The sequence below is a fragment of the Phyllobates terribilis genome, unplaced genomic scaffold (genome assembly GCF_046119375.1).
Source record: "Phyllobates terribilis strain yellow unplaced genomic scaffold, ASM4611937v1 Scaffold_3__8_contigs__length_932513732, whole genome shotgun sequence".
NCBI lineage: Eukaryota > Metazoa > Chordata > Amphibia > Anura > Dendrobatidae > Phyllobates > Phyllobates terribilis.
Genome location: NW_027362763.1, coordinates 402386969 through 402408678, shown reverse-complemented (window position 1 = coordinate 402408678; position 21710 = coordinate 402386969). Strand labels below are relative to the sequence as shown.

General features: G+C 43.5%; 1 protein-coding gene and 1 long non-coding RNA gene across 2 annotated transcripts in view; one reads left to right on the top strand and one right to left on the bottom strand.

Annotated features, from left to right (window-relative positions):
* Positions 1-21710, bottom strand: part of LOC141259484 (CD109 antigen-like) — a 329051-nt gene that overhangs the window by 250361 nt on the left and 56980 nt on the right. The window contains exons 4-5 of the mRNA XM_073675569.1: positions 19521-19751; positions 14720-14845 (exon numbers count right to left, since the gene is read on the bottom strand). Of these exons, the coding sequence (XP_073531670.1) occupies positions 14720-14845; positions 19521-19751 (357 nt within the window). The remainder of the gene's footprint in view (positions 1-14719; positions 14846-19520; positions 19752-21710) is intronic.
* On the top strand, positions 340-20132 carry LOC141259485 (uncharacterized). Its single transcript, XR_012318426.1, has 3 exons — positions 340-635; positions 1823-1935; positions 18197-20132. It is a non-coding gene; the product is annotated as an uncharacterized lncRNA (long non-coding RNA).

The following is a 21710-nucleotide window of genomic DNA, read 5'->3' as shown; positions in this document are numbered from 1 at the left end:
TTGGGATGTCGGAAGGTAAGAGACTCACAGCATCCCGTCCAGCTGCCATGTAGCACTGATGTGAGCGAGTGGTTGATGATTCCCACTCCACTCCCATCTAAAGCTGTTTTAGCAGATATGATTACCTGTGTAAACTATAAAAGATGTTATAAACATAAAAGGTGTTTAGCAGATATGTATTATATGTATAAACATAAGAGATGTTATTTGGGTTTTGGCCATTAGATGGCAGCGGTTTGCACAATCATATTACTGTCACCTGTGTGTCAGTTGGCACACAGGAAAATAACTGGTTTAAGCCTCCCTAAGCGACAGTTGAAAACTGAAGGATTTCTGAGGGTTGAAGGCAGCCATCTTAGAGAGCAGTTGTAAGAGACAGTGAATAGAGACAGACGTGAGAGGGTTCCTGTCAGAGACAGACTGTTCCTGTAATTCCTGTCAGAGAAGAAGAAACACGTTGGGGGGACGACTACGGTTGGATGCAGAGTTGGATTCCTCCCAAAAGCATCGGCTGTGACGTGAATGGTCATCTAGCCTGTCAGACTAAAACTGCGCTTCAGGTGACAAGCCCAGGATCTAAGCTAAATGGCCAGTCGGACGATCAGACAGCCTTTTCAGTGATCAGTTAGCGGCCGGTAAGTCCTGAGCTCAGGCCCCACCACATGGATCCTAGTGGGCATATGCATGCAGTCTATAGAGAGAGTTTGGCGCCAAACATAAATTCTCAGAGACATTTTTTGCCAATAGGGCTGTGTGAACATTAGCTAGATACTCCCCTCAGTGGGTGAGCTTGGGTATAGAGAGCATAACTGAATTGTAATTTTAGAGAATTGTTAAGTTTGTGAATCTCTGCACTGCACCACTGCAGGGGCTGCTTCTTGCACTCGTGAAATTACACCCATGCTCTGGGAAACTCCCAGTTACCGCATTAGGCATAATCACAGGTCAGGAAAATTATAGTGTATCTGATAGAACAAACTGAGCCTATCTGTTGTGCAGCGCAGGGGTCTTAGATGACCTGGGCTAGGTGTATTTGATATTTATCTGTGTTTCTTTCTTACGTTTCCGGGGTAACACTGTTTTTGTTGTTAGTAAAAATTAGTTTCTTAACAAATTGCTTGGTCGTGTTCTTTGTCCTCGGCACACTGTATTTTGAGAGAGACCACCCCGGTACACGGTCTACAGACGGTGATCCAGATCCCGTAATATGTTCATTCGCCCCTTTGGGGGGTGATCCACCAGCACCACTCCTTTTGTGCCGATGTCTTGACCACATAGCTTCACTCGCATCCACACAATTCCCTTTACGAGCGGCTGGCCATTGTTTGCTGCTGTAAGACGAATAATGCTCCCATCTTCGATTTCCATCATATAACCGAAAAAACTCTCGAAGATCTCTAGGGGCATAATAGTGCATTCAGACCCAGTGTCCACCAAACACCTCACTTTCTGTCCTTCAAAATCAGCCTCTAGCACCGGACTGCATGAATACAAATCGTGTTCTCCCCATTGTGGGCTTAGTAAATCAGAGGCCGCTGCAGGACGCCCAGCTACTGCAGTGGTTGCTAGTTTAAAGCTGGTGCCGTCATCTTGAGGCCAGTCCCAACACTGCAGTCCCTGGCAAGGTGGCCAAATTGTCGACAATTTCTGCAGAAGGGCCTCCTGAGTCTCTGAGCCCCAGACGTGTTTCCTGCGTTTGGCCTCTGCAACCGAGCTGGGACAGATGGAGGAGCTCGGGGAGCTGGAGGTGTATCCAGAAGTTGGGCCGACATCATTTGCATTTGGGACACTTCTAGTTGAAGATCTTTATTTCTGCCCGCAGAGCCTGAACCACATCCTTCAGAGTCTCAGAGTCTTCAGAGCTCGTCCAGCAGCGCTTCTCACTACTCTCTCGACCACAGGCGCGGACTCCTCCTCCCTCTCTATTGCAGCAAGGTAAATATTGTAAAACGTCTGATTGGCCGTTATCCGGGTCATCTCTTGCAACTTGTCCCTTAGGAATTTATTGGCTAACCCATCAATGAACTGATCCAACAACAGCCTATAAACCTCCTGGAAAGCTCCCATAGACTTGAGATCCCGCCGCTGTACTTCATTCAACATTTCTTGCAAGGCATTGGAGTATTGCATTAGAGTCTCGCCTTCCTGCTGCGGCTGATTAAAAAAGAAACTTCACAGTTGAGTCACTTTGGCACGCCCCCTGTGGGTTCCTTCCAGCAGCGCAAGTATTTTGTCTAAGGTGTCTCTTTCGGAGTCGAGCCGCACCATTACTGTGCGTCTGGCATCACCTTCTAAGGCAGGGTTCCCCAACTCCAGTCCTCAAGGCCCACCAACAGGTCATGTTTTCAGGATTTCCTTAGTATTACACAGGTGATAATTGCATCACCTGCACAGGCAATAATTCCATCACCTGTGCAATACTAAGGAAATCCTGAAAACATGACCTGTTGGTGGGCCTTGAGGACTGGAGTTGGGGAACCCTGTTCTAAGGCATTCAGTGCTATTTCTGCTTGAGACTCTGGGATCAAGTTAGTTATAAGTCCCTTGTAAATTATAAAAGAACAGGCTCTAATTGACTTATTGCTTCTCCTCTTCTGTTTTTTTCTTGCTTGGCATCTTCTTTCTCTTGAACCTTGCTTTCCTCCTTTACAGAGAGTTCTTTCTCAGCCACTTTATCTGCACTATCATTTTTGGTCACATCTTTAGTTTTCTCCTTAACTTCATTTCTACATTCTTCGAATTTTGCCTTGAACTTCTGGGCATTCTCTGCATTTAAAAACCGAATGGCCAGTAATTCAGATTTTGGTGCTTCATCGGCGTAATCTGAATAAATATTCCAGACCCAGGCTCTGTCACTACCAGCGTTGGGTTTCAGTTCCATTGATGGGGTCAAATAATGATTAGCAAAGATTTTCAGTGTTTTATCTCTCCTCATTAGCACAGATTTTCAGTGTATTATCTCTCCTCATCAAAAGGCAGATTGTTCCCTTCTCCTTGTGTCTAAGTAGTTTAACATCACCAGTGCCTCCAGTACCAGCACCAGTACCAGTGTAATAATACTCAGCACCCTTTCTGTCCAGTCCTGCAATGTCAGGTTTTTACCATCATATTTTGGCAAATGCTGCAATAGTGTCCCGGCTGAAAGGTACCCCACTGGAACCAATGCTGTGGCCGGTGGGTTCAGCACCTGAGCAGGGGGCACTAGCAATAAGGGATTGTCTCCCTCCATGTTCCTGTCCACAGCGATCACTGTTTCCTGCCGACTACGCCAAGTTGTAGACCGTGTACCGGGGTGGTCTCTCTCAGAATACAGCGGGCCGAGGACAAAGAACACGACCAGACAATTTGTAAAAAAACAAATTTTTACTAACAACAAAAACAGTGTTACCCCAGAAAAGTAAGAAAGAAACACAGATAAATATCAAATACACCTAGCCCAGATCATCTAAGACCCCTGCGCTGCACAACAGATAGGCTCAGTTTGTTCTATCAGATACACTATAATTTTCCTGACCTGTGATTATGCCTAATGCGGTAACTGGGAGTTTCCCAGAGCATGGGTGTAATTTCACGAGTGCAAGAAGCAGCCCCTGCAGTGGTGCAGTGCAGAGATTCACAAACTTAACAATTCTCTAAAATTACAATTCAGTTATGCTCTCTATACCCAAGCTCACCCACTGAGGGGAGTATCTAGCTAATGTTCACACAGCCCTATTGGCAAAAAATGTCTCTGAGAATTTATGTTTGGCGCCAAACTCTCTCTATAGACTGCATGCATATGCCCACTAGGATCCATGTGGTGGGGCCTGAGCTCAGGACTTACCGGCCGCTAACTGATCACTGAAAAGGCTGTCTGATCGTCCGACTGGCCATTTAGCTTAGATCCTGGGCTTGTCACCTGAAGCGCAGTTTTAGTCTGACAGGCTAGATGACCATTCACGTCACAGCCGATGCTTTTGGGAGGAATCCAACTCTGCATCCAACCGTAGTCGTCCCCCCAACGTGTTTCTTCTTCTCTGACAGGAATTACAGGAACAGTCTGTCTCTGACAGGAACCCTCTCACGTCTGTCTCTATTCACTGTCTCTTACAACTGCTCTCTAAGATGGCTGCCTTCAACCCTCAGAAATCCTTCAGTTTTCAACTGTCGCTTAGGGAGGCTTAAACCAGTTATTTTCCTGTGTGACAGTAATATGATTGTGCAAACCGCTGCCATCTAATGGCCAAAACCCAAATAACATCTCTTATGTTTATACATATAAAACATATCTGCTAAACACCTTTTATGTTTATAACATCTTTTATAGTTTACACAGGTAACCATATCTGCTAAAACAGCTTTAGATGGGAGTGGAGTGGGAATCTTCAACCACCCCCTCACACTGACCTGTACTTTGGAACAGAGACCCATAAATTGATTCAATCATCTCCAGTCTCAACTGTTCTGGATACAGTGGACAGTCACGGATTTGCGTATATGCCCTGCAGTCTTGGGCATCTGTTGAATGACCCTCATTGCCACTGCCCCTCTGACATCTCCTCCTGCCAAAGTAGAAAGAAATGGTAAATGGGCATGGATTGGAGAGTGGCCAGGCGCGTGGCCAAAATTTGCCACGGAGCACTATGCGCTTTGCATAATTTGTCCCTCTCTCTGTTCTTCAAAAGTTGAGAGGTATGGATATGGGTGAAAATGTTGCAGAGGTCTGAAAGGGCAGCTGGAGGTGCCCAGCATCTTGGGCCAGAGTAAATGGAGTGTGCAATGCCTCCGCTAGTAAGGCACAGTCTACTGTCCACACGATGAGAAGATAAACATGCAAGAGGGAGTCTGTATGCTGATGCATAATTGTAAAGAAGAGTGCCACATCAGAAATAGCAAAGATATTGGTGCCTGTTTGTGAGGGACTGATACATTGTAACTGTGAGAGAAGGCCTCAAAAATGTGCAAGTTGCCAGACAAAATACAGTAATGTATTTCTGCCCAGAGAGGTGACCAACAGGGGGCTGTGACAAACACTATGAGTGTGAGCTGAACTGCATCAAGAGTGACATATAGCCTGTACTAGAGTAAAGGAAGAAAAGTGTAAGTGATTGTCAGCAGCATATATAAAGTTTTGCAAATGTCTGCCCATCATTTTTTTTTAAATATGTACCTTTGCTAATGAGAAAGGAGAAAAAATGCCAGCAACTGCAAAAATAAGTAAATTAAAACATCACATCGTCAAGACTAAGGTTAAGTGCCCACTTAGTGTTTTGTAGCGTTTTTGCGACTGCGAAAAAGCCGCGAAAACGCTTGTAAAACTGTCTGCCATGCAAAGCAATGTAAATTCGGATGTGCTGTGCACATGATGCGCTAATTTGCGCGCTGAATTCGCATTGCGTTGCAAAACGCAGCATGACCATTTCTACCGCGATTACGCTGCAAATTCGCGGCCATTGAGGAACATTGAAACGCAGCAAACCCGCAGGTATATGTGGATTTGCTGCATTTCAATTAAATTCAATGGCCGTGAATTTTCAGCGTAATCGCGGTGCGTGTGGTACCCGCGATGAAGAGGAGACTACAACTCCTCTTCATCCCGGCTACCACACGGTGAAAAAAAGAAAAAAAAAAGTTAAAAATAAACAAAACCTGTATATTCACCTCTCCAGCGGCCCCGGTCTGCTCCCGGCCACGTCCTCTCTGCTTGGCGTCCCGCGGTGTACTGTCAGGACCTGCGGTGACGTCATTTAGTCACCTGATGGTCACGCCACCGCTGACGTCGGCGGTCAGGTGAGGGTCGCGTGACCATCAGCTGACTAAATGACGTCACCACAGGTCCTGACAGTACACTGCGGGACGCCGAGGAGAGTGGACGCCACCGGGAGCAGACTGGAGGAGACCGGAGAGGTGAGTATACAGGGTTTTTTTTATTTTTAAAGTTTTAATTCTCTTTTTTTTACTCTAGATGCAGCATTCAAAGCATCAGTTGTTCACACATTATAAATCCATGCCGGTTGCATGGATTTATATTGTGTGACCAACTTGTCAAGCACTTTTCCAAGTGATGCTCAAAATCACTTGGAAAATTGCTTGAAAAAACACATGCGAAAACGCATGTAAACACTGAAAAAACGCTTCTCTCTGGCAGAAAAAACGCATGTAAATCTGTATGCGTTTTTTTCTGCCAGAGAGAGGCAAAAACGCTCTGCATCAAATCTGCTACGTGGGCACATAGCCTAAGAGAGAATCATTTTGTAAAGCGTAGACCCAGTGTTTCACCTTTTGTACGTATTTTTAATCTCCCCTTTGGATTTTTACATACTATAATAAATGGGTTGTTTTAATTTACTTAATTTTGCAGTTGCTGGTACTTTTTCTCCTTTCTCGTGCTTCATGCACTCAGAAACCGGAATGATGAGCTGATGTTTCTATTTTCCTTTTGTACCTTGGTTCATACCAAGCTGTTGCTTCTTGCTACATCACTAAAACCATCAATACCCTCTTGTAAGTCTCTTTAATCAAGCTGTCCACTGTGTATGCCTGCGTTCCTTCTGCTATTCGATTGGGGAACCCCTCTACCATTAAGGTTCACTGCATCCCATAATTATATTTAAAGAAGCACAGCAACACAAAACCAGCCCTTACATGATAACCCCATTTACTCCAAATATTGTCTTCCCATCTCTGTCTATCTAGTAAATGGCATCACTTTTTGCCTCAGTAACTAATAGTCTAATCACCTCATAAATAGTGTTGAGCGAGCATGCTCAACAGTGCTCGGTACTCACCTGAGCATCTCACTACTCGGGATGTTCGGCGAGCACCGAACATTTTTGGGTTACTCGGGCGGGAGCTCGGGTCTCCGCCCTGCATGTTTGGCGCTCTTTACAGAGCCAATGAACATGCAGGGATTGCCAGCCAGTCACTGTAATGCCACAGCCATGTTGGTTGTGGGCATTACAGTGAATGGCTGGCCGCACAGCGTCACCTCGAGTATTTAAAACCGGGCGCCGCCATCTTGGACACAGACGCTCCAGATCAGACAGTGTAGGGAGAGTGCTGCTGAGCTAGGGAGAGATTTATACTGCGAAATAGGTAGTGTAGGGTCTCTAAAGCCTGCCAAATCAAACAAATAGTCCTTCTGAGGACTAATATCCATCCCAGATATCAGGCAGGCAGGCTGTATAGGAAACGCAGTGGTTATACCAACAAACACAGCATTACAGTCCTGTGTGCTGCTGCTGCTCAAATTGCTAGACTTAGCCCCAGGTCTCAGGGGCCAGGAAAAATCCTTTTTTTTTCATCTAAATCCTCTTTTTTTTTTTTCCCTCAGTCAGACTGTACAAATACCCGTCTTATTAACCTTTTGGTATTTTTCCCCCCCCAAAAAAAAAATGAGTGTGTCTGTGAGTGTTCAGACACAAATATATCTGTTTAAAAGAGTCTGGTTTCGGCCAGATAACTAGAACTGTAGTTTTGCAGTTCCACGGTTCAAATCTCTGAATTATCCACTTTTTTGCCTTTTTTCCATAAAAAAAAACAGTTTGAGTGTCTCGCTGACTGTTCATACACAAATATATCTATTTAAAAAAGTCTGGTATACGCCAGGAAATTAGAACTGTGGTTTTCCTCTTCCACTGTTCAAATCTGGGTGTTATCCACCTTTTTGCATTTTTTCCATAAAAAAAACAATTTGAGTGTCTCACTGACTATTCAGACACAAATATATCTGTTTAAAAGATTCTGGTGTAGGCCAGAGAACTAGAACTATGGTTTTCCTCTTCCACGGTTCAAATCTGGGTGTAATCCACCTTTTTGCCTTTTTTACATAAAAAAAAAAACGGTTTGAGTGTCTCGCTGACTGTTCAGACACAAATATATCTGTTTAAAAGATTCTGGTGTAGGCCAGAGAACTAGAACTGTGGTTTTCTTCTTCCACGGTTCAAATCTGGGTGTAATCCACCTTTTTGCCTTTTTTACATAAAAAACAGTTTGAGTGTCTCACTGACTGTTCAGACACAAATATAACTGTTTAAAAGATTCGGGTGTAGGCCAGAGAAATAGAACTGTGGTTTTCCTCTTCCACAGTTCTATTATCCTTTTATTACCCTTTTGCCATTGATAGTGCGAGTGTAAGCTATTTTACTTCATTTACAATGGGCAAGGCGTGTGGCAAGAAACGTGGAACTGGACGTTCTGGTGATGGTGCGTGCAAAGGACGGGGCCGTGGCCAAGGTGAAAATGTGCCACAACGAACAGCTACATCTTCTCACTTCCAGTTCTTGACCGAATTACTAGGGAAGCACACAACGCCACTATTGCCAACTGATCAGTGTGAACAGTTTATTAATTGGATAGCAGATAATACTTCCAGTCACCTGGGCACCACCACCTCTGGTCTGTCTTCCACACGGTCAAGTCTGAGTAGCCGTGAGTCTCGACCGCATACTCCTCCTCACCCTGATGCTCCTTCCTCCCACCATGCCGAGTGTCGTCAGACAGCAACTGATCCCACAGTTGGACACTCTGAAGAGCTGTTCACTGGTCCATTTCCATATCTGGGCCCCTCACCTGCTCCGCTTGAAGTGGTGGAAGAGGAGATCCCATGTAGCGATGGCCAAATATTTGAAAAGCCACGGCCACAAGAAGGCGACGCTGGCAATTTGTCACAAGAGGTGGACGATGACGAGACACAATTGCCACGAAGTGATGAGGAGTACTGTGGTGCGGAAGTGGAAGAGGATGAGGTGGTGGATGATCTAGTAACTGACCCAACGTGGCAGGAGGACACGCAGAGCGAGGCCAGCAGCACACAGGGAGAGGGAGGCAGAGTACCCCGACAGGCAGGAAGAAGCAGTGTGGTGGCCGCAGAGAGAAGGCGGGCAACCGTTCCCCGTAACACCAACACGAGGGACGTTGCCAGTACAACCGGTAGGTCTTCCAGAGTCTGGAATTTTTTTAAAGACTCCGCTGATAACCCCAAAAAGGCCATTTGTACCACCTGCCAGGCCAGCATCAGCAGGGGTGACAAACCTACCAGCCTGACCACCACCAGCATGATCAGGCACATGTCAGCAAAGCACCCGACTTTGTGGGGCGAACCCGAGGGTCTACGATCAGTGTCAGCGGGTATCACCACTGCTTCTTCCGCTGTTGTGCGTGTAAGAGAACCCCCTGTTGTGCGTGCAAGGCAATCCCCTGTCCATACTGCATGTAAAGATGCCCCCTCCTCTCAGTCTTCACTTGTTATGGAAGTTTCTCAAGAAACAGCATCAACATCCACGTCCACGTCCCATCGCAGCGTTCAATTGTCCATATCCCAGACTTTTGAACGAAAGTGCAAATTCGCAGCCAACGCCCCACAGGCCACAGTCCTAAATTCGCACATTTCACGACTGCTTGCATTGGAAATGCTGCCTTTTAGGCTGGTTGAGACGGAATCCTTCCGCAACCTTATGGCGGTAGCCGTCCCTCGGTACTCGGTCCCCAGCCGACACTATTTTGCCCGGTGTGCCATCCCCGCACTACACAAGCACGTGTCCCAAAACATTTGCCGTGCCCTCAACAATGCAGTTACTGGGAGTGTCCACCTGACAATAGACAAGTGGCCAAGTGCTTGAGGCCAGGGACGGTACATCTCCCTGACGGCACACTGGGTAAACATAGTGGAAGCCAGGACTCAGTCGGACCTTGGGACGGAACACATCCTCCCCACACCGAGGATTGTGGGCCCTATGTCAGTCAGAGTTGCCCCCACAGTGTACAGCTCCTGCGCATCATCCTCCTCCTCCTCATGTTCAGCCTCCATCTCAGATATCAGCACATCAGTTACAAGCTGGAAGCACAGCAGTACTGCCTCAGCCAAGAAGCAGCAGGCTGTGCTGAAACTCATAAGCTTAGGTGATAAACCTCACACTGCTTGTGAGTTGTGGACAGCTGTGAAAGAGCAGGCAGATCTGTGGCTGAGACCGCTGAACCTACATCCAGGCATGGTCGTGTGTGACAATGGCCGTAAACTGGTGGCGGCTCTGAGGCGAGGTGAGATCACACACGTACCATGCCTGGCTCATGTGCTTAACCTCGTGGTTCAGCGGTTTCTTAAATCGTACCCCAAGTTGCCAGATCTGCTCGTTCCTCATTTCGGCTGTTTTTTGCTCTTCTCCTTATACTCAGCCTCCATCACCAGGGTGACCATGGTCCGTGTTGCCAGCATTGCAAGTTCCTCTGTCCTAATTTTTGGCAGCTTTTGCATGGAAGGCATAGGCAAAGACTATGAGAGACCCACTCCCCAATAATGGGAATAATGTTTTTAATATGCTGTACTGCATGGCTCTTGTAAGGGGCATTGCAAGTTCCTCCGTCCTAATTTTTGGCAGCTTTTGCTTGGAAGGCATAGGCAAAGACTATGGGAGACCCACTCTCCAATAATGGGAATAATGTTTTTAATATGTTGTACTGCATGGCTCTTGTAAGGGGCATTGCAAGTTCCTCCATCCTAATTTTTGGCAGCTTTTGCTTGGAAGTCATAGGCAAAGACTATGGGAGACCCACTCCCCAATAATGGGAATAATATTTTTAATATGCTGTACTGCATGGCTCTGGTAAGGGGCATTAAAATCATCTTGTTAAGCTACTGTGACCTCCATGTCTCTTCCAAGGGTCATTGGTATTGTCTTTTTATTCCACTGGGACCTCCACGTCTCTTCCAAGGGGCATTGATATTGTCTTTTTATTCCACTGTGACCTCCACATCTCTGCCAAGGGGCATGAAAACCATCTTGTTAAGCTACTGTGACCTCCACGTCTCTTCCAAAGGGCATTGATATTGTCTTTTTATTCCACTAGGACCTCCACCACTCTTCCAAGGGGCATTGATATTGTCTTTTTATTCCACTGTAACCTCCACCACTCTTCCAAGGGGCATTGATATTGTCTTTTTATTCCACTGGGACCTCCACCACTCCTCCAAGGGGCATTGATATTGTCTTTTTATTCCACTGGGACCTCCACCACTCTTCCAAGGGGCATTGATATTGTCTTTTTATTCCACTGGGACCTCCACCACTCCTCCAAGGGGCATTGATATTGTCTTTTTATTCCACTGGGACCTCCACCACTCTTCCAAGGGGCATTGATATTGTCTTTTTATTCCATTGGGACCTCTACGTCTCTTCCAAGGGGCAATAAAACCGTCTTGTTAAACCACTCTGAACTCCACGTCTCTTCCAAGGGGAATTAAAACCGTCTTGTTAAGCTACTGTGATCTCCACTTCTCTTCCAAGGGGCATTGATATTGTCTTTTTATTCCACTGTAACCTCCACCACTCTTCCAAGGGGCATTGATATTGTCTTTTTATTCCACTGCGACCTCCACCACTCTTCCAAGGGGCATTGATATTGTCTTTTTATTCCACTGGGACCTCCACCACTCTTCCAAGGGGCATTGATATTGTCTTTTTATTCCATTGGGACCTCCACGTCTCTTCCAAGGGGCATTAAAACCGTCTTGTTAAACCACTCTAAACTCCACGTCTCTTCCAAGGCGCATTAAAACCGTCTTGTTAAGCTACTGTGACCTCAACGTCTCTTCCAAGGGGCATTAAAACCATCTTATTAAGCTACTGTGACCTCCACGTCTCTTCCAAGGGTCATTGATATTGTCTTTTTATTCCACTGGGACCTCCACCACTCTTCCAAGGGGCATTAATATTGTCTTTTTATTCCACTGTAACCTCCACCACTCTTCCAAGGGGCATTGACATTGTCTTTTTATTCCACTGGGACCTCCACCACTCTTCCAAGGGGCATTGATATTGTCTTTTTATTCCACTGGGACCTCCTCGTCTCTTCCAAGGGGCGTTAAAACCATCTTGCTAAACCACTCTGAACTCCACGTCTCTTCCAAGGGGCATTAAAACTGTCTTGTTAAGCTACTGTGGGGCATTAAAACCGTCTTGTTAAACCACTCTGAACTCCACAGCTCTTCCAAGGGGCATTGAAATGTTGTTTTTAATTACCTCTAACCTCTACGACTCTTACAACGGGCATTGCATTTCCTCCTAATTTTAGTCAGCTTTTGCTTTCAATGCATAGGTGAACACTAAGGGAGACCCACTCCCCAATAATGGGTAGAAGGTTTTTAGTACGCTGTAATCCACGTCTGTTTCAAGGGGCATTGCAGTTCCTCATAATTTTTGGAAAGCCTTCCATTCACTGCTTAGGCCAACAGTGTACAGGAGACCCAGTTGCTATTAAATGGAAAAAACGGTTTAGTTAAGGTCACTTCCAAGGGGCATTGGAGTGCCTCGAAATTTTTGGCAGGCATTGCACTCACTGTATGCCCTATAACTGTGTAGCCGAACCGCTCCTTTTGGTACAGAAACATATCCTACAAGACATGTGTGGTTGACTGGCCTGATATTGATGTGAATGGTCCCTATTCCTCCTGGTCTTTCTCCTTTGCCACCACCTCATCCATCATTCATCACCTGAAGCTTTGTTTTAACGGGAGTCATAGAACTGGGATAGTAGCAGGATAATATCCAGCAATCCTCGGAGGAGGTAGGATATGCGCCAAAACGCTGACCACCTCAGGCCTAGCCGCTACTACATACATGCGCTTGCATTCCAAGGAACAGAAAGCTAAGGAGATGGATGGCCTCATGATCATGAATAATTTACTTGTTGTGTAGGAGGCCGACCACTGCTGCTGTCTACCTTCTGAACTTTGTGTTGAAGCCTGATTGACCCAGGACCCGCAATCCTCTTTGTCTGGAGGACGCGTTGCATCCCAGTGTCCAACTGTGTCCCGGCTTCCACAATATTAATCCAGTGTGAAGGCGTCAGTGAGATTGACCATCCCTGGCCACATTCACTTGTCCACGTGTTTGTGGTTAGGCTGTCCTTCCCAATAAATGCACTGGGGAGGGCACAGGTAATGTTTTGGTATGCGCGCTTGTGTATAAGGCACACCGGGACAAATAGGGGCGGCTGGGGACCGAGTATGGACACCCGGCCGCCCCCTTGCGGCTGGGGACCGAGTGTGGACACCCGACCACCGGGCGGCTGGGGACTGAGTATGGATACCAGGCCGCCGATGCAGCCATGACATGGTGGCCGGCGTCTGCCTCCACAAGCCTAAAAGGCCTCATTTCAAGTGCAAGCAAGCTAGCAGTATGGTGTTGCAGCCGGGGGTAAGTGGGTGGCAGGCTGCACACTTACGCTTGCATTCCAAGAAAACAAAGCAGATGCTAACTTCTATCATCATCATCATGCTCCTCACCTTGGCACTCTCAACTCCCCTGATGGAGAAGCCAGGTCCTACCGGGGGAGTCTGGTTCTCTGGTGGGCTTGTCCAATGCTGCCCTAAAGCAGGCCAGGCTAATAAAAGTGTGGGGAAGGTTCCCGGGACAAATAGTGGCGGCTGGGGACTGAGTATGGAGACCTCGCCGCCGACGCAGCCATGAGGTAGTGGCCAGCTTCGGCCTCCTCCAAACTAAATGGCCCCATTTCAAGTGCAAGCTGGCAGTATAGTATTGCAGCCTGCGGGTGGGTGGTTGGCTGCATATTTGCGCTTGCATTGCAAGGAATGGGAGAGGTACAATTGAACACTGCCTTGGGACAAGGACTTGCACGGGGATAGTTGCAAGTCTGCATCTTCTGATGCGGCAAGGATCACTTCTGATGGGCACACTTTTAGGCAGTGACCTGGGTGTCAGAGATGCTTCCAGGGGTCTTCCCCATGCTGTTCCCATGTCTTTTCAGCACTGTATGCTTGTGTCACACACCACATGGCCAGATAAGGTTGTAAAATGTTAAAATGACATTTCCCAGTGAATGCATTTGTCACGGTTGAAAGCTATACAAAAGTGCAAAAACGCATAAAAAATGCTACTTGTGAACATAGCCCAAGATGTGGAGGAGTATTTTTGTTTTTGGTTATTTATTTTACCTGATACATAAGTCTTTACCCTGGAAATGATGTTCCTTAACATATTTCACAGGAAAACAGTTTCAGTTTCGTTGTTGAACGTTTTATTGTGAGCCCGTAAAAGTGGCTTTATACCTCTGACCACGTTGTTGACAGCAGTGACCTCGGGGTTAGAAATGCTTCCTGGGGCGATCCCTATGCTGTCCCCATGTCATTTGAGCGCTGTCACTATCGTTTTGGGCACTTTTTAGGCTTTCTACAGACTGCCGGGGGTGCCACCGCAAAAATGCTCGGGTCTCCCATAGACTAACATTGGGCTCGTTGCTCGGGTCGAGCACCCAAGTATCACGGTGAGCTCGGCCCGAGCTTCGAGCACCCGAGCATTTTAGTGCTCGCTCAGCACTACTCATAAACCTAAGTGTCCTGGTTACAGATAAAACTTAGAAAACTGCAATTAATTTCAATGAAGCATTCTGCACAATGCTGTGTCAGAAATCAGTAACAGAAATCTCTGTGCATAGCCAAAATATATTTAGTCTCTTCACTGACCCTCACAAGTCTAGAAATCAGTATTTTGTTTACAATCAAAGATCTCATGAATTTGATTTTTACACTTGTACATATGACATATCAGAAGGTACCGAAGTGTTGAGTGGATTCCCCCATTACCAATACAGCAAATAAAATAATGTGAATGGGAAAAAAAACAGTACAATAGTCTATCTAATATCTTACAACTGGCAAACATTTTTATCATGGTGACAAAATTGGTAACACTGGAACATTTCACTGGTGAAACAGTATACTCACATGCAATTTTACTTTTATTGACCAATCTCCAAGTGGTGGATTATCACTTAGTTGGAAAATATTTGACACAACTCCTAACTCAGCGATTTCTTCAAGCCATTGCTCAATTAGATTTCCACGTGGATCCTTGAAAAAAATATATTATAGAGATAAATATTACTAACAATGAGTGGTTACTATAGGCTAGGCTAGGTCACAACATATCTCTGGATTACATTCAGCACTATTGCTTGAAATAGTTAATTTAACAAATGCCCCAGAAATTAGCATCTGTATGCCTATGTCTTTAGCCATGACTGAGAGCCATATAGTAATATTGGTTCGAAATGCATATACCCCTTTCATTCTCTTTAACACAGTTTTAGCATTTAGGCTAAGTGCGCATGATGCAGAAATGCTCTGGATTTTTCCTGAGCATTTCTGCATCTCCCTGGCAGAAAAAATGCATGCGGATTTTACATGCGTTTTTCCTGCCAGGGACAAGCGTAATTGAAGCGTTTTGATCATGCGATTTCGCATGCGGGTGTCAAGCGCTTTCTAAGCGATTTTAGCATCACTTGGAAAAGTGCTCGACAACTTGGTCACACTATATAAATCCATGCAAACGGCATGGATTTTATATAGTGTGACCAAGTTAGTTAAAAAAAAGAATAAAAATGGTAAAGAATAAAAAAAACATTATACTCACCTTCTGATGGCCCCCGGTCTCCTTATCCGATGCGTCCGGTCTTCCCGGTGTCTCGCGGTTGTGTAAAAGGACCTGCCATGACGTCATTTAGTCATGTGACCCGTCACATGACTAAATGACGTCATAGCAGGTCCTTTTAGACCATCGCGAGCTGCCGGGAAGCCAGGACGCACCGGAGAGAAGATCGCGGGCCATCAGAAGGTAATCATAATGTATATTTTTTATCTTAATTCTTTTTTTTACAGGTACTATGGTACCCGGGTCTGGAGGAGAGTCTCCTCTTCTCCAGACCCGGGTACCATCCGCACACTGAATCGCTTAATATCCGCATGTGCACATGTAGTCATGCGGATATTAAGCGATTCAATGAAAGTCAATAGCGGTGAAAACGTCGCGATTGTGCAAAATAATTGGTAGTGTTGCAGATTTTTTTCACAATGATAATCCGCAGCGGAAATTTCAGCAGCATGTGCACAGCAAATGCGGATTATCATTGAGGAACATTGCAGACCTTCTACCAAGCGTTTTTTAAGCGTTTCTGCAGCGGAATTGCCGCTGCGGAATCGCTTAAAAAACGCATAGTGAGCACACAGCCATAGTGTTGACTACATAGGTAATAATAATATCTGTACTGCATGTATTCATGTGCATACCATTATATATACAGTATGTGTATGTACTGTATATTTCGGTACTTTCCGATATAAGCAGTAGAATCCCACTGTGTCTGGCTTAATAATTTGTGGTTAACAATCCACCAGCTTTGATCCATACTGGGCATTTTTGGGAGAACCAACATTCTGGGAAATTTACAGTCTCTTAATCCTGCCTTTCTTTTAACAGACCCCCTTTAACATATATACACGTATTTATATATACATATATATATATATACTGTATATACATATATATACTCTCTATATTGATATTTCTGAATAAAGAATTTATTATATTATAACTACTTCGCCCCCTCTTTTGTCTTTCTCTAGTGGAATTTATTTTTTATGTTATTCTAATTTATACCATCATTACGAGTTAGACATTTTGGTTTGGTTATACAGTTTTAGTAAAGTTTGGATTTGAACTGTGGTATCCCAGTAGTAACAAGCAGCTGATTTAATAACACTGAAAGACTTTTCATTTTTTTTTAATTAAAAAGAATCCCAAAATTATCCCTCTCAGTTATTTGTGATCGCAGAGATTGATCTTTGGAGAACAATGACTCAACCTGATGATGTCGCTGTCAGAGGTAACATCATCCTGCTGTGACTGAGATGAGTGTTATGCCATATTTTACATAATGCCCACCACTTCTATCACACTGATAGGCTTGCTGAAGGCAAAGGAGGCCAATTGTGGCCTGCTGTGACATCCATGTCTGAACACGCTCCTGTCATCTCTGTCCCTGCCGCTATATAGTGTAGCACTAACCCCGCTGTTGCCGTACTGATAGGACTTGTGTGCCTCTAGACAATTTTATTTGCTTCTTTCAGTGAGTTTATCAGTTAAATGTAATTAGTTCGCTGCTAGAGTCAGGGGTGGGGCTTTTCCCTATTTAGAACCTCAGCAGTTAGTCCTTTGCTGCCAGTTATAGTTTTGCTACTCTGGTTCTCATAAATATCCGCTTCTGAACTGCTTGTTGATCTCTTGTTATTGATTGTGGCCTGATTTTTGACTACCTACCTGCCTGAGGTTTTTTCTTCTGTTCTGTACATCTTGATTTGACCTGGTTCCCTGACTACTCTTTGCCAGACAGCTCTACTGACTAGCTGTCACCAACTGTGCCCCATCATACATGCATTCGGTAGTACTACTGTCCAGATGGCAAGTGCCAATGGTGGCAATACATTTTGTACAACAATATAACAAACTTTTAACAGCTTCTAAATGCTAGATAGCTAGGTACATGTACAGAAAGCAAAATGTGGCAGAAGTTTACTCTTGTCAGATTGGACTAATAGAAAAGGGGTACAAAAACAGATGTACACAGTTAAATCTCTAGATTTTTCAGCATGTTTTTTCTATCTGTTAACAAAATTCAACCCACTTTCCAAAAATCTTGTGATAAAAAAATGTTAGTAAAGTATGTGTTACAAAAAGCAGCACCTGCAACAGGGTGCTGTTTTGGTGTGGTGTGTACAGATGTAAAATTTGACTAGTGAAACAAATGTATATAAAAATAGCTTGTTATACGCACACTTTATGAGCTAAACAATCAAAGGTAAATGTTTTGTACTTTTAAAAAAGAACATTTTCCCCCTTCATAAATTGCATACAAAATGCAAAAACTCAATACAGTTACTTATCTATTGATTTCAAAGTTTTAAATTTTCAGTAAAAAATATTGTGTTGGTTTGTTGCTGTTTTCCAGTGCATTAAGAATAAATAAAAAATGTGTAAGTGTAATTCAAATGCAGCAGGACAGATTCCAGCTATACCAATCAATGATAAATTATACTGAGTCTGGCACTGTTGCTGCTAGCATCTCTCTGCTCTCACTCTCTGCCAATCAATTTAATCTCTGTACTATTTGCAGACTATTACACTCATCTTCATCAGTGCTGCAGGTGTACAACATTACTCTCTGTTGTATTGGGCAAATGATTTTCTCCTCCTATCTCTATTGCTGAACTGTGAGCTCTGACGTTTTCTCACTATCCTAACTCACCCTAAAATGGCTGCTTTTATACGTTAAAATCAAAGGAATTCCTAGCACTCACAGCTTCAATGCAACTTCTTTTTTATTTCATCATGTGATCTTATGCTGAAATAAAATCCTATCTCTACAGGTTCTGATTAGATCAGCTGGCTAATCCTGCATATAACCAGGCTAGCTGCTCTCCTGAGTCAGTCATCTCAGCGAAGCTGACCAGAGTGGATGTGTGTTGGACCTGAAGAGAGAGACAGGCCTGAATTTCTCTCTGAAAAGAATCTTTACAGGCCGTGTGCAGAGAACCGCAAGTATCAGTGGTTGCTATGGACAATAGCTGTCTTGTTTGAGTGAACTGGGGCTAGCTCAGCCGTGTATGAGTAACCAGGGTTTGTTCTGTTTAGTTAGTGCCTGGACAAGGATAGGGATTTATGTTTATGAGCTTGTTTTTGTGCTGTGCAACCTGTGGAAAGCAATAAAAACTGCACCTGTATTAAAGTACAGCAGGTTGGGGTTACCAGTGTGCCCACTAAACTGTGTAAAGGAGAAATCTAAAGCAACAACAACTAATGAGGATCTACAAGCCTAATTAAAACTCACTCAAATTTTTAAAGGGTTTGGAATTCTTCAAAAGGTAATTCTGCATTGAGCAGAGCCCAGTGATAGGTGATTGATATCCTGCTGGTGGTAACTTCCAGATAGAAAGCATTTGTAGACATAACATCACTAGCCCCACTCATAACCTGTTGTGGAAGTGAGCGAAGCAGGATTACCCATTTAACTTTATTCATTCTCAGAGCCAACAATCTAGAAGGAATAAACATACATGGGACTGAAAATCAAAATTCAGAATCAAAGATCACTTTGTTCATGGCAGTGTATTAAAGCTATTAAAGATTTTCACCTTGAATTAAAAATTTCAAATCAGTATAATGTATTAAAGGGGTTATCCTGTCTTATTCAGCAAAGTCTGCAGTCACTGTATGTGATTGCAGACTTGTGAATCATCAGATCGTGCGCACTGAGTGTTGTGAAGATTCTCCGGTGCCGGCACTGGGAGCAGTGGGAGTGTGGCCCCAAGTATGTGATTTGCATACATGTGATTACTAGCCAACTAGATGGGCACAGCCTCTCTCATTGCAAGTATGTTGAGCAAGGCTGTAGAAGTCTAGTCGCAATATGGATGGAAATATGCAAATCGCATACTTGTGGGAACATGACTGCCTGCTCATGGCGCCAGCACCAGAGAATCCTCATAGTGGGCAGTGTGCACGATGTGAAGATTCGCAAGTCTGCAGTCACATAGAGTAACTACAGACTTGTAGCCAAAGGCCAGACAACCCCATTAAATAATAAAAAAAAAATTCTTTTATGGTGGTCATAAACTGTTTTTTTTTTTTGACGTTGAGATGAACTATAAATCTCCAAATTTGTCTTAATACATTGTACAAAATGTTACTTACCATAATGAGTATATCAATTGTAGAAGTGTAAGGTTTCAAATCTGATGAAAAGGTCAATATCCTAATCTTCACTTCTTGGCCAGGCTTGTAAAAGATGCTGTTGGTCTCGATGAAAACTGAAAAACTCTTGGATTTAAACTCAAGTGATGTTGTATTGGCAAATATCAGCTTATTCTCAGAAAAGCCTTTCACCCGAAGTTCATAATTCCCATAAAAGCTATTTGGGGGAAGCTGAAAATATATAAAGTTTCAGTCAAATATATAATGTTTTAGTCATCTTTTAACTTGGATTATTTTTTTTCTACATACAATTTGTAAAGTAATGTGATACAAAAGGAGATTTTTATTAAGTGCTATTTTTTATGATCTTAACAACGCCCCCTTGTAAAGAAAAAAATCTCACATCTCTGGAACCGTATGGTGGATTTTTTTTTAAATCAAAAATAGAATACTAAGGGGAGCAATTGAAGTAAAATAAGAGCAAAAACTAGTCAATTTTGACCTGGTGACAGGTACTCTTTAAATCTTTGCATAACATGGCTGTGTATATCATAAAACATATTTTCAAATCAGTAAAATATGAAGCTCAACTATGATGGCTCCTTGAAATTATTGTGCAGAACAATTAAATGTAAACTTAAAATAATTGTATGCTAAACCATTTTTATTACTCTGAAATATAAAAAATAAAACAAGCTTGCAAATAGTCTTTAATTGTCTTTTGTGCCTACAGCTTCCATATACAGTGTGTGCAGAATTATTAGGTAAACCTCCACTTCGTCTCAGATGCCAGCAAGGGGGAGGTGGGGTACTGCTATGGGCTGGTATTAAAAATCAACTTCCAAACCTACTGCCAGTTTTTTAGAAGATACCTTCTTCAAGTATTGTTACAGGTGAAAGTCTGCATCTTTCAAGAAAACCATAATTTTTTGCAGGACAATGCTCTATCGCATGCATTGAACTACCCCATTGCTTGGCTGCCAGTAATGGCCTTATAGATAAAAGAATAATGACACGGCCCCTTCTTCACCTTACTTAAACCCTAGTGAGAACTTGTGGGGCCTTCTTAAGTGGGAGATTTACTATGAAGGAAAACAGTACACCTCTCTGAACAGTGTCTGGGAGGCTGTGGCTGATGCTGCCCAAAGAGTTAACAAATTAAGAAACAGACTCCATGGATGGAAGGCTTATGACTGTGATTGAAAAGATGGGTGGCTATATTGGTTATTGATTTTTTTTTTTAAACTTCAGAAATGTATTTTTGTACATTTTCAGTTGACTGGTTATTTATCTCATTTTAACAAATGAAAATAAACAATTGAGATGCGACAATTTACGTTTTCATTTAGTTGCATAATAATCCTGCACACTAATTGTTGCCCAATAATTCTGCAGACAAACATATTCTCCAAAGAAACACAAAACCTCACTTTTACTTTATTAAATATTGCCTAATAGTTATACACACTGTACAGATCTATATGGATACTTACGAGTAACAAAGTATATTAAAACCCTCTATGTATTCTTATAACACAGTCAGGCCAGCCTTTAATTGTGCCTTGTTTTCAATGCCTTGTACAGCATGGGTGAGCAATCTGCGGCACTGCAGTTGTTGTGAAACTTAACTCCCTTAAAAAGGATCCTCGAAGGCTGTGTCTGTGAGGGGAGGATTGGAGTTGTAGTTTCACAACAGCTGAAGAACTACTGGTTATTAATCAAGTGTCCAAATAACATTCACAAACAGTTTTATTAAAGGGAAGTTTTCATCTGAAAATTGCTCACTTTTAAATCAGGTTTTCGTGTAAAATGTATTTTTTTCTTTTTTGCAATGTTTTTTTTCATATTACAATTGGTATTAAAAATAAAAAGTACAGCAATTTTCATACTGACCACTGGGGCTTTTTTTTTTTACTTTAACTTCCTGGTGTCTCAGGAAACAAGACATGTACATTAGCAGTAATGTACAATCTATGTCAATACCTTTTGTACTACAGAATCTAATATAGAATGGTCATTGTGAAGAGAGGAGACAATACTTATTGTGATTGGTGGATCTTGTGTTATCAGCTGTGTATAGAGGTGTTACCTGTCATTATAATTCTGCCTCAGATGATAATGAGCCTGCTGAAAACTTTACCTGAAAGATCAGGAAGTACAAGTCTAAAAAAGCCCAAATGGCAGGTGTGA